This window comes from Falco rusticolus, chromosome 5 (assembly GCF_015220075.1).
Source record: "Falco rusticolus isolate bFalRus1 chromosome 5, bFalRus1.pri, whole genome shotgun sequence".
Taxonomy (NCBI): Eukaryota; Metazoa; Chordata; class Aves; order Falconiformes; family Falconidae; genus Falco; species Falco rusticolus.
Genome location: NC_051191.1, coordinates 47485355 through 47499042, shown reverse-complemented (window position 1 = coordinate 47499042; position 13688 = coordinate 47485355). Strand labels below are relative to the sequence as shown.

At 45.0% G+C, this 13688-nt stretch overlaps 1 protein-coding gene across 1 annotated transcript in view; it reads left to right on the top strand.

Moving 5' to 3' along the window:
* Positions 1–13494, top strand: part of PLXNC1 (plexin C1) — a 72271-nt gene extending 58777 nt beyond the window's left edge. The window contains exons 24-31 of the mRNA XM_037387869.1: positions 2261–2315; positions 3405–3436; positions 3525–3632; positions 5624–5787; positions 6210–6357; positions 8198–8338; positions 8428–8502; positions 10212–13494. Coding sequence (XP_037243766.1) covers positions 2261–2315; positions 3405–3436; positions 3525–3632; positions 5624–5787; positions 6210–6357; positions 8198–8338; positions 8428–8502; positions 10212–10316 — 828 coding nt within the window. The 3' untranslated portion in view covers positions 10317–13494. The remainder of the gene's footprint in view (positions 1–2260; positions 2316–3404; positions 3437–3524; positions 3633–5623; positions 5788–6209; positions 6358–8197; positions 8339–8427; positions 8503–10211) is intronic.
* The last annotated feature ends 194 nt before the right edge of the window (positions 13495–13688 follow it).

Here is a 13688-nt window from a genome sequence, read left to right as displayed (position 1 = left end):
AAATGCTAGAATGTAACCAGATTTTTGAAACTGGGAAGTACCATCAAATATTTTTAAGATACTGGAGGATGAGGGTTGTGTTGCAAAGGTCCCAGAAGACCCGGTCATTCTTGAAAAAGCAGACATAGTTTCTACACTGGCTTTGAAAATGCACAAGTAGAGGATGTTTGCATTTCTTGTGGTGTTTCTGAACGTGAAAAAAGTCGCTGTTTCTAGACTTTCATGTGTGTCTGATTTGTGTGCTCCTTTTGCTCTAATTTTTTGCTCCTGGTAGGGTTATTGATGTGATTTTTTTATGAGGTCTGCAGTATTGTTTGCATGAGAATAATGAGAAGCCTTGACAAGAAAGTTGCTGGTTATCATGATGTCCTCGTTCCCACATAAGAAGAGAGCTAGAGAACCGCTTTCAGGTCTGCTGTCCAGTCACAGATCTCCGATTTCTCAGCCTGTAGCAGCATTGCATATTCCAGGATCAGGCACAGCCCCAGAGGGTAAATCTGAATGAGTGATCCAGGGAGCTCACTGCCAAGAACTGGATTATAGGGAGGACAGGAGGCCTGGAGAACAGGAAAGATACATAGAGCCACTCTGCTACGTCTTATGTTTTGCAAAGTAGCTTGTACTCCATGTTGTGTGGATCTGAACAGATCTCCACTCTCTCTGTTTGTGCCCCTCAATAACGCACCTGACAAAGTAAAGATGTTTTGAGGTGCCCGTGGAAGCAGCCCACCATGAAAAGCGGTTTAGGCATCAGGACACAAAAAGAAGGGCTTACTTTTATTGTTATTGGATCATAATGAAAGAAACAGGAGGTATGGCTGCTGCAGTAATGATAAAGCAGGGAAAGCGTATTCCACTCAATGCTAAAAGCACAATTTGTCCCAGAAATAAAACCTGAAGTGGGGGCTTGGATTATGACTGCACTGCACCAATGCTTCCCGTTCCTGGCAGGAAGCACAGTTCTGCCTCCGAGCTCTGCCCATCTCCCTCAGGACAGGAGGCAACAGATTCCAGCGTGGAGCTGTGCTCCTGCTTCTTGGAGAAGGAGCGGAGGCAGCGTATAGCCACACTGCTCTGGGAGCGTGTCAGCTGCTGGGTAGCGCTGTTCCGGTTTACTTATCTTGAGGGCCAAGGAGGAGGACTGTCTGTGTCACCTCACAAGCTAGCCTTAGAGCGTATTCCCACTTGTAGGTTTTAAAGTGCTCTGTGTTATCTGAAAGAGCTCTGGAACACTGTATGACAAATGGAAACCCTGCAAAAAATCGTACTTATAAAATAGATCGCATTTACTTTCCAGGAGCAAGTGCAAGTGCAGATTTCTTTGGCGCAAGACACAGCTTTTGATAGAGTATCTTAATGTTTAAACTGGTTTCTCACACCAGGCTGGCTGCCAAGGTTTAAAAAACACTTAAATTATTTTGGCAGAGATCCCTTCCTAGAACTGGCCAGTTGTTTTTGTAATTATAGAGGGAAGTACACTAGCACTTGGCAAGACCCAGCATTTGACAGCAGAGCAGTGGTGTAGTTCTCAGTGGGAACCTTTTTTCAGTTACTCTTCGACAATAAAAGCATGACTTGCCAGTTTCTTTTAAAGATAATAGTTACCATCCCCCGGCAGCACTATAAATTCAGGGAAGGCGGGGGTTGTTTTTTTCCTAGAAATCCCAAGGTAGCTAGATATGGATCTTGACTTTACAGTTCACAGGGTGTAAATATTTTGCTAAGTTTGAAAATAGTTCTTGGGAGCACCAGGCTAGGCCCTCAACATGTCCCCGCTGTAGGGCATGAGGGGAATGGACTGAGCTCAAAGAAAGGCAGCCAGAAGAGAAACCGTCCTGGTTTTCCCCTCCCTGCCTCAGCTTCCTCTAAGATCCTATCGCGCTGGAGCCAGGGAACTCAGCCTGGGCAGTCTGTAGAAAGATGGGTTGCAAGAAGCGGCACAAAGCAGTACATGGAAATGAAAATGTCCAAATAGGAGCTGAACTAGAAAAATCAAAGAAAGGGAAAGGTCTTAAAGACTGGTTTGCAGAAGAACTGCCATCCCACCTTTCCAGGTAAGGCTAACAAACCACAGCTGCTGCCCATGCCTGAAAGCCCAGCCCTGGCTGTGGGCTGACAGCCGTGCACGCCGTGGTGAGGATGAGGCGGGCTGGCGTGCTCCTTCACCACCACGGGCTTAAAGACAGGAGAAATGAAACTGAGGGGTTTGTGAATTCTAAACACTTTTGTCTCAGCATGATATGTTTGGTTTTGCTTTCAGATTTCAAATGGAGCCACCGTAAAAGTCTTTAAAAAGAAGGCAAACACCCGATCAGGTAACAAAGGAGCTGCAACCTATTTAACCTTTTGTGGGGAATGAGCTGGGAATGCAGAGAGCTGAGCTGTGACAGGTTGTATCCTGGTCAATAGGAGGTCAGACAAATTGGCACTTTGATATGGTTGAGCCAAACGAAGAGCCGTGTTACCCTGGCTCTGGGCCTCTGGTAGGCATAGTGGGCCTAGGAGGAGAAAGAAAGGACAGAAGGACTTACAGTCCTCGGCATATGAGTGCTTAAAGATACGGACTCATAGGCAGGAAAGCCCGGGCGACACAAAGCAGTGACTGGTGGGACCAACACAGGGAACATGCCTTGCTCTGGTGCCCAGTGCTGTGCATCACAGACATAGTGTGCTGTCCAGACACAGGCGTAACAAAAAAAGTGTAGTTTGGGATTTATTTTTTTTTATTCTCTTGGCTGTGTTTCTGAAAGCTTTCTTTGGGCTGTCTCAACAGCAGGTCAGGAATTAAAAGGTGCTTACGAGGGGTCAGTTAATCTCATCTACCCCTGCAATCAGGTTGCTCTATCCCAGCTGGTGGCTTGGGGAAGGTGGACTTTCTGTAGCCCCTGGGGAGAAACAGACACTCCTAGCATGTGGTCCTCACTGTCAAAGTCGACATCTAGAGTTAGGAGAGATGCATCCCTGAGGTGCAAGTCACTGGGATGGCACTGCTCTCGCCCTCAGCAAGAACAGGGTTGTCTGTTCTCAGTCACTGCTTTCAAGCCTGACCTTAGCCCACCTGCACCGAGTACTGTTAGAGACTAAACCAATGCAATCATCTCACCTGCTGTCTGTTGTCCTCCTTTCAGAGGAGCTTCAATCTGCAGCCAGCTTACCCCAGCAGCAGGTGATGATGCCCTAGCTTAGTGGTCCCAGCTACAGGCTGGCACTGGAGAGGGGAGACATGACCTGTGTGTTTCTCAGAGGCTCCCCCCACACCACAGGCAGGAAAGCAGGACAGCCAGCCCGCTTCCTCGGCATGCGGGCACGCACCCTGCTGCACAACCCAGAGCCCAGCAGAATTCACAAGCTTGTAGCCATGTCTTTCGTTAATGCCTCTTTGCTCTCTCCTTTCTGTTGTTTAGATGTGGACTACTCGGATGAACACTGTCATTTGGTGAGTTCAGTCATTACACTGTTAAGTGGTAGATTTAGTACTGAGCTGTATTTGTATCTGTGTAATCTCTCTAATCTCTTCGTGACAGATTTTACCAGACTCTGAAGCAAACAAGGATGTGAAAGGAGGAGGTCACAAAGGAAAGCAAAAATTCAAAGTGAAAGAAATGTACCTGACAAAGCTTCTGTCAACTAAGGTACACTGTAAAAGCCTTGTTGGGGGGAGGGCTGATGTTAGGCTTGGCTAATCTGGCAGAACAGAAATAGAAATGAAAGCAGAAATTACGCAGACTTCCCGCATGTGTATCCAATGTTAAATAAAAAGGTAGCCTAAAAAAAGTCACTGTGCTAAGTATGGATTACGACCATTTGCAAAGACAGACATATTTCAGGTTTTCTAATGCTAGAGTTTTAAAGTTGTCTATCTCCTATCTGTCTATCTCCTATCTCTCTATCTCCTCAGTAAGCACGACTTCTTTTCTCAGGTTAAAGAATAAAGGTGGGTTACTGAGCTTATAGAAAGCGAGTTTTGCCACTGAGTCCCATAGAATGAGAACGATCCCTTCTGGAGAGACAGCTTTCAGTCAACAATCTTCTCACTCTCTGCTAGACTTTGCCCAGCTTACAGACCACTTCCAAGGCCTGAGTTTCATAAAATACTGCCCATGAAATGAAATAATCTTTTAGGATCTCAAATTAAGCATCCAGAATAACTAGATTAATTTTGAAAACAAGGTCTTATTTTATTTTAAAACATTTAATTTTTTTTTTCATTTTAATAGGTCTTTTGGAGTTTTACTACAATTACCCAATTTATACAATGCACTTTCCTTAGGAATAAGTCCTTCCTACTCCCTCCAGTAATGCCATCTTGTTTCTGACTTACTCAAAAGGGTTATGAAACTCTTTGCAACAGCATATTTCTTAAAATATTAATTAGTACACAACACAGAGAGCTGTGTGATGCAAGAGGCCTGAAGGGATGATGATTATGGCCACCTTGAATTTAAAAATCTATCAGTCATTATTTAGTTAGATTGTTGATAGCATCTGAAGTAATTTGGGACACTGCCCAAAGTGAGAATGAAGACTGGTCATCTCTCATTAGCTGTGGAAACTAACATAAGCCCTTAGGAATTACTGGAGTAAACCAGTAACTTACGGTGGAAGGCTGAAGTACAAAAGGAAAGATCAGACTCTTAAGAAACAGTCCTTTTACAGGGCTTTAAATTAATCATCTTCTCCAGAGCAGGATAGTGCTCTGAACAACAGTGCCGTGATACCCTTTGCTGCGAAATTCCACCCGTGATACGCTGCGCACTAAAGGAAATGGCATTGAGCCGTGTCTCTCCCTTGCTCTCTCTCTCACCCATACACACACAGAGACACAGATGCAGAGTTTGCCCCGTGAAATGAACTGGCCAGTGGTGCACCGAGGCCCTGGGGTACACTTAAGTCCTTCTTGTTGAGAGAAAATTGGGTTGAACTGAGCTTCAGAACAGACGTGAAGAAAAAAAGCACAAAACAGTTTTGCTTTGTTTGCTTCCCCTTATGAATACTCTGTGATGTCAGTGAGTCCACCAGCAGCCAAGCCTTTGCTTTTATGAGCCAAGTAGTTTCACTTCTGGATCAGAAATACCCAGTTTTCAGTTCTTCTCTCTAATGTTAGTGTCTTCATATGCCGTCCAAAGCTGTTATCCTAGAACTAGATCAAGCGCCACAGTCACTTGGCTGTGAAGTGTTGATGAGCACCTGTGTTCAACATGTGTCGCAGACAGCACCCTGGAGACCAGTGCCCTAGAAAACTGCTTAAACTCCTTTTGCTCACCTTCCTCTTGCTTCCAGTCCAAGCTCCAAATGCCTTTAGCAACAGTGCTGACAGTATCTGAAGAGTTGATATTGTCTTGTTTGAAAGGAGCGATTCCTTCCACCTACGATGTATCACAAAGTTCACCACAATTCTTCTGTTGGTAAAGTGATAGGCCATGTGACATTTGAAAGCAGATCATTATGGTGCATTTGTAGTTTCAGTTTTACTATTGACTGTCTTGTTTGCCAATAACCTATGGCCTAGATGTTTGCCACAAGTGTATTGTAGTTTCGGTGCATGATTGCCTTGCTCAGCTCTCTGAGAGAAAAAGCACTATTCTTGTGCAAAAATAGCGTGGTTCATTTTCTTACTTTTCAGGTTGCAATTCATTCGGTTGTTGAAAAGCTCTTCAGGAGCATTTGGAGTTTACCCAACAATAAAGCACCTGTTGCCATCAAGTACTTTTTTGACTTTCTGGACGCCCAGGCTGAGAGCAAAAAAATTACTGACCCTGACGTGGTTCACATATGGAAAACCAACAGGTATGCCCATACGATATGCACAGGAGTGCGTGCACTCTCTGAAAGGGTAGTTGCAAAGATGGAACAGGTCACCTGCCGTCAGAAGAATTGAGATTTTGGCAGGTCTGGGTTTGGCTCTGTGGATCCCAGTAACTAGTATATTGTGATTGGATACTGATACAAACCACCATAGCTTCCAGGACTTGTAAGTCTGCATGGTGACTTCTCACTCAGACAGAAGTACCTGCAGGTTGTGACATTATTCGAAGATGGAAGGGTGACCGAGTGATGCGTTTGCTCTGTAGCCTTTGTTCCCTGATCCCTTTTTTAACAGCCAGAAATGTGCTTCTTTCCGTGAGTGCAGTGTAATTAAACTACCATTTTAAGGCAGTTGTGCTACCCGAGTTGTTAATTTTAAAGATGCTTGTTGTTTCTCTGTCTAGTCTTCCTCTTCGCTTCTGGGTGAACATACTGAAGAATCCCCAGTTTGTCTTTGATATTAAGAAGACTTCGCATATAGATGGCTGTTTGTCTGTAATCGCACAAGCTTTCATGGATGCCTTTTCTCTAGCAGAACAGACTCTGGGGAAGGTATGCTGCCCTTCCAGTTTTTTCCGCACTTCTCAAACCATGTCTTTTTCAACTCTGTAATGATTTAGGGGATGGAGTCCTGGATCTGCTGACATCGGGGGCAAAACTGTCAGTGGCCTAATTAAGCTGGGTTTCCATTCCTTGTTGCTCTGTCTCACGAGACTTTGAAGAATTCACTGGAGGAGACAGATACAGCTGCTGAAATGCTGTATAGTTAACTGCTGCTTGTCCTCTCTGCAGTTAGTCTCTGCACAGTGTGTTTGTAGAACGTGTGGGAGAGGGTGGAAATTGTAAGATTTTAATGAAGGTTTAAAGGATTTTTGAACACAGGTCTTAAAAATATTAGCATTATTTGGTAAGTAGTCCAAATTTTGTCTGCCGTACACCAGTGTGCAGAAAACACACACGGTAAGCTACTGGGAGCTGTAAGAATACTTGAAAGAGCTTTAAAGTTTGAAACAGTTCCTTTCAGATGTACTAGCTGCTCTCTTTTTATATGCAAAATTATTTGTTGGAGTAACAAGTCCAGAAACGTTACATTCAAAAGCTCTGTAGTATAGTGTCCAGGACTCTGGGGAGCAGAAATACTTCATTTTTCCCCAAGGATATTTTCCTTTTCTTTGGACCAAAGCAGGAAGCATTTGTTCAGGCTCACGCTACCAAGAAAAAAAGGCTAGTCGTTTTTTAGCCTAAAAAAAAATAGACTAATTTCCTGTGTGATCTGAACCAACTGCTTATCTGTTGCAGGTAAATGAAAAATATTTATTTATCTAATTTTAGGAGTGAAGTGTCATGAATTCAGACTAATCACATAACTTGATGGGAAAACTGCAAATGAGCATGGTCTGTCAGGTTTCTGTGCTTAACATCTGTTCTGAAGTACTGTTGATACTACGGCTTCCATTAGCCATTTGAAAAGGGATGCTGAAATGTGATAAAGGTTTTCAGTGCAGTAAATATCTTGTGGCCTTTTAGTACTAAAATCTATTTACTTTCATGATTGTTAGCCTTTTATCTTAAAACATTCTTTAGCCACTTAGAAAACAAACATTTAAATAATCTCATTGCACAGTGGAAACAGTAGTGACAAGATGTCACGTGGTGATGTCATTTATTCCCCAGACTTTAAACTAGAGCAGTGACAGGAAACTACCAGCCCCCACTTTTACGTTCTGAAAACATGGTTTCCAGGTGGGGCTTCGGCTCCTGCCAAACAAACATCAGCAGTTTATTTCCACAGATAAGCCTAAAGCTGCCTGGTAGGTCAGTGCTGACCTGGGTTCTTGAAGTCCTGGGGAAAAAAAATACATCCCTTTGGCTGTGCATGCCTGGCGGTCAGTTCTGCACGCACTCGAACCCCTGAGCAAAAGGAGTAGTAGGGACCGGAGAGTTTTAGGGAAACCCCTGCCAGGACAGGATCTAGCAAGGCTCTCTGGCACATTACCCTGGGGACCTTTCCACAGCACTGCTGTATACTGTGCGTAAACAGGGTACCAGCCTCAAGCCCTTTGGTTCAGCTTTCACCATCTTTCAGGCCTGGGCAGCAGTGAGGGGGAAGCGAGAAAGAAAAATACGTCTAAGGGACAAATGTTCATTGCTCCTGATGCCAATAGAAATAATTACGTGGCAACTGTCGTGAAACACAATGCGCTGTTACTGAGGTCCTGCATCTGTTCTTCATCTTTATTTCATAACCTTAATTCCTTGCGTATAACCACCACAAAGAGGAATGAGTCACAAAGAGAACAGACACAATTAGATGCAATTAACTATGTGGAGGTGGAACGTTAGGAAATCTGTGCTGTGAAAATTGACAAGGCTTCAAATACTTTCTTTTAAGGAAGCACCAACAAATAAACTTCTCTACGCTAAGGACATTCCACTCTACAAGAAGGAGGTGAAAGCATACTATAAAGCCATCAGGGATCTGCCTCCGCTGACCACTTCAGAGGTTGAAGAATTTCTAACTCAGGAATCTAAGGTATGGTTGAGAAGCGGCAACTTCATTTTCTTGTATGTTAAGTTTTTTAAAAAGGAGAACTATCTGACTAGAACCTTTTTCTGGTTTAGAAACATGAAAATGAATTTAATGAGAAAGTGGCCTTGATTGAAATCTACAGATACGTAGTGAAATACTATGATGAGGTAAGCGTGTCTGCTATTCCTGCTTAATCCCTGAATGTTACCTTGCTACCTCAGGCTTGGAAGCTGGCCTTGACTTGGAAGTAACCAAGGGCTGGCCTGACGGGTGACTTAGCGGGTGCCGCCCCAGGGACGGCCCCTGGGTGATGCAGCTGAGGCTGCTCCTCCTGCTGAGCTGGGGAGGGGGGGAGGGGGGTGGCAGAGCAGTGTAGCCCCCCGGGCAGTTGGAGCCCCACCTCTCAAGAGGGGTCACAGGCCGAAGTAAATGCACCTTTACTGTCACCACTGGATTTCACAGAACAGTAGCAATAAAATCCTCCCTTGCAGTTTTGAGGAAGTTCCTATATAGTCCAGATTTCTTGTTTTACTGTGTTTGCAGAGTATCTGCTAACGCCTGTCGCAACTCCTGTGCACACGCTCCATTTCCCTGGAGATTCAGAAATCAGATTAGACTGTAGCACCGGGGGTCTCGATTTAACAGTCGGTACAAACACCTCGGCAGAGCACACTCAGCCTTACAGCAAGAGGCGTCTGCTCCCTTCCCATCATAGCCCTCTTACGCTCTGCTTTCATAGTCTTTCTCTTAAAGAGAAAAAGCTATAGCTTCTGGTCCCTGCTATTGCTAGCAAAAGAAATCTTTTCTCAACTGAAAGCACTTAGTCACAGGCTACCTCTAAGCTGCTTTGTAAGAAAATCCCTGCCCTCCACTTTGCACGATAGGATTCTCCGCTCCGTTTTGCTCAGCATCCTTAACAGAGGCTGCGTGTGACTGCGCAGGGAGGCAGATAAGAGCCGAGCTGGGGTGTGTTGCCTGAAGGTCTCGTTACCACTTCCAGCAGGTTGTCTGGGTCTCCCAGCAACCAGACCTTTCTCTCTTTCATCCCCGGCAGCACAGCATCAGCACTGGCTGTAATCATCCAGCTCTCAGTCACCTGTTAGCTAGCTTACCGGTTCTGATCTCTTAACGTCTCAAATCATCTGGGTGCAGCAGCAAATCTTTCCCTCTTAAAAGAAGCTTGGGATGATCCTCAGAATGGCACTACACTGTATTAAGCTCATTAAAGTTGTTGATAGAGGAGACTTCAGAATACTTTCTAATCTTAGTGCCCATTTTTGCGTTTTTGAAGCTAGTACTGGCTAAACTCACCCCATCCTTAGAAGGAAACCCTCCCTGTGCCCTTCCCCTCCGGCTTTGGACTGGGAGCGGCTAAACCTCATTCATTGTTTGCTGAGACCTCAGTCGCTTTGTAGAGTTGCCAGCAGAGTTTTCAGACAGCAGCAGTGCGCCTTGCTATCGCCTGGGCTGGTGCCAAGTGGGCCAGTTAGAGGAAGAGAGGCAGTTTACTGCCCTCGGTTTATAGAGCAGAGGAAGAGAAATAAATATGGTTTGCAAGTCTGCTCTAGGGTGAAACCGGAGCACTGGCCTTGCCTCACACTTCAAGAGATGAACATGTGTTGGATTTGTTTTGGGTTTTTTGCTTGGCTCTGTCATTCTTTTGTGGAAGCGTATCAAATCCTGTAATCACAATGACTTAAAAGGAAAACTACCAAAATAGAGTGTTGAAGTCAGAAAAGAATGTTTACATATAGGCAGGCATTCAGATGGATTTTTCTGCCAGTAGTTGTTGGAATGCAGAAGAGCAGGCTTTAAAAAACAGCGAGTAAAATAAGCACTAAAAAAATTTCTTTTTTTTTTTGCTAATTGTTAACAGATTGTCAGCAAACTCGAGCGAGAACGGGGGTTTGAAGAAGTCCAGAAACAGCTCCAGCAAGTAAAAGCCTTATTTGATGAAAAGAAAAAATGCAAATGGCTTTGAGCAGAGCACTGGCTCACAGCATCACTGTGGGGGATTTTAAAAAAGTGCTACTGCTCCCAGAACTGTTTTGACTGACTGTATTTACAGGGTTTGAAACATTTGGACACTTCTCCACTCTGACCATTCCAATTTATGTCTGCGTTTGGGACTGAAGTACGGGCAGGGTTACATATTCAAACATGGGCATGTGAATGCGAAAGCGAGTCTAGCGTTGGCAGGACCAGCATTTTTAGGTACTTGAACACACATACCTTTTGGTTTAAAAATACAGCCTAAGTAAGCTTTCTGCTTACTTAAAACCAAGCTCATAGGAGATGTGCAAAACACACTGCAAGTTCAGAGCTGCCTGTGTGAACTTGTAAGTTGCCTGCCTCTTTTTTTTTTTTTAAGAGAGAAAGCTGATGTTTTGCCACATACTTCCAAACTGTAAGGATGAGCTCCGGCTTCAGAATACGGGTCAGCTGCAGTTTCCTTCCTTCCAGACAAATGTACACTGGTTCCTGTTTGGAGAAAAAAGAAAAAAACCCAACAAAACAACAGCACCAAAGCAACACTTAGGACAAGTGTGTTTGTTTAGCAGAAAAAGTGGGTTTGAGGTTTGAAGGCAGATGCCGCATGGCAGGACGTACTTACCTTTCTTAGGTTAGAAATTCCACATGCAAAGCAAAGCCAGCCACTGAGCAAGGGAGAGGCTTTTGGGGAAAGGCACTAGACGGGCATCAGTCTGTGTTTACATTGCTACCGTTCCATCCTTAAATAAGCTGTGAAACACCCGTGAGCAGCTTCACAGGTGAAATCTCCGTGCAGCTGCAGTGTGTGGGGACACCCTGATTTGATGAAGCAGTTGACGATGGCTGCACTTCGGTGCACAAACCTGTCCTCAGGTGCGTGGTCAGCCCATGGGTCAGTGCTGGCAGTCCTGGCAGGTCTTGCCATCTGTATACAAGGGCCTCCCAACTCTGAAGCCAGCATATTTTTTTTTCAGGTTGATCTGCGCAAAGACTTTGTCAAAAGAGGGTTAGGTTAATAATACGTAGGAACAGCAGGGCCGGTGTAATCTCCGACTGTCTGAGAAACTGATGCAAACGTGACAGCTAGGGCCGGATGGGGAGGGGGTAGCTGCCTGCCGTGGTCCTGCTGGGGGGGTGGGTTTGCGGGGCGTGGGCATTTCAAAAGGAGGGTGGCCATTACAGTTGCTGCGGTGGCTAAAGTCAGCCCAGCTGGAGGGCGGGTGTGTGGCCATGCTGCTGAGATGGGGCTGCCGTGCGAGGCCGTGGAGCGGCAGCCGTGGCTCTAGCTCTAGCACCCACTGCAAAGCCCAAGTGTTGTGTTGCTGTGGAGTCTGCTCCGGTCACGCAGAGGCACCTGGGCAGGCCTCCACCCGTCCCTGGATGGAGGGAAGGCGCCGATGAGACAGACGTTTCCACGTGTTTCCGGAGGGGTCCACCCCTGGAGGTGAGTGGCGTAGCGCGGTGGCCCACGGGAGCGGGAAGAGCTGTCGCTGCCTTGGCAGGGGCGAGTGCGCCATGGGCTGCGAACAGTGCAGATGGCCCAAGTTCAGTACAGAAAGCCTGGGCTGGGCTGTGACCAGCCGGGGACACCTACGTGTGGGGCTCCCGAGCAGCGGAGCGAACCAGTCATTTATTGTCACATGCTGCTGCTTTGGAGGAGCCCAAAGGCTGCAGCACAACGGCTCTAAAGCCGGCTGCTTCAGTGGCAGAGGCCACCAGCAGCTGGTACCAGGCTTAACTCCGGAGCACGTCGCTGACCATGCTTTGGCAGAAGCAAGGCCGGCTGTTAACGTGGATGAAAGCAAACACAAAAACACGTTGCCTACTGGTCTGCCCCCTCCCTACCCTGCGATTGCACAAGTTGTACCTCTTGCGTATCAGAGAGGGCAGCCACCAACACATACTGTGATGGCTTGCTTTTTTTTTTTTTTTTTTTTTTTAAATTTAAGGCTTACACTCGCTATTAAGTTTACACTTTATACTTGATGGAATGTATGGCTTTGTTCAGGAAACTGCACTACAGTGTTGCAGTACTTTCAGCAGTTCTCTTCTCTGCCTGGCACAATATATTTTGATAAGTTTAATTTTAATTGGAGAAAAAGTCCCACCCCAACCCTAACCTATCTTGCCCTCTGTCCTGAAGAAGTGGACCATGGCTTGAGTAGCACTTAAGCTTAGCATACACGTACCTTAAGGGCTCAGTTTTTATCCTTCCTAACCCAATGTTTTGAAGCAGCATCAAATAAATAAAAAAAGCACAGTAATTAAAGGAGGGGCATGAGCAGATTTTCCAGCTAGACAGCTGTCTCAGCAGTTCTGTTCCATTCCAGGTGTTTGCTGGCAGTGCATTTGAATTAACTGTGATAGTTTTGTTCAACAGTAACTTTCTGTACAGGCAGAAAAAAACAAAACCACCAACATTTCTGCTTGAAAAGCTGTAAAATATAATCTGTTTGCGTGGGTCGGATCCTGTGAACTTCACTATATGTGTTTATATGATGAGGAAACAAAAATCAGTCCTATTCTGTATTTGTACTACTGCTTGTTTGCTACAATAGCTTTAATTATTTCTAGAGATTAAGTATGTGTTGAAGCAGGCCCCGTAGCTTTAGCCTACAGCCTGGAATAGGATTATTGCCTTTTATTCAAGCCTCCTAAACAGCGTCACTCTGTTAGTAAACCATTTAAAGTCATGCTGAGACTTCGTAACCCATCAAGTGGATCTCACAAAGTGATGTGAAGTATAATTAAGTGATTGTGGCTCTTTTGGTAGGTTTGAGTCAGCACACAAAACATTGGCACATCTTCTACATCTGCAATGCACTGTTTACACGGACCAAAAAAACAACCTCTGACTAAAGCTGTATTAATTATGGCAACCCAACAATTCTAATCGCATCCTCTGAACTGAAAGCAAACTTCTCTTTAACTTATTTTCATATGTTTACAGGCAAACTGCTATGGCAAACAGCATATTTTCTAACACTAGCTTACAGAGCATTATTTTGCAGTCATCTAGTTTGAAGTCAAATCTTACTAATGTGTAAAGTAATTCCTGTTGTACAGAAGTTAATCTGTTGTTTAAAATGAATGGTTTAAAAAAAGTGCAAATGACAAATGTTGGTGTTTGTATGGGTTTATCTAGAATAAAATGCATTTGGAGGTTATTTTGATTAACTTGTCTGCTTTAAAACAGTTAAGGCAAGCACAGCTTGTAGCAATGCCAAGGTCATGCAAGGAACAAAGCACAAGACACTGACTGGTGTCAGCTGAGAAGTACCACTGCAGTTCCAGCCCTGCGAGGCTCCAAGGCGTGCGTTACAAACCTCTTCCGTCACTCTAAAGTACAAAAAAACCCCAA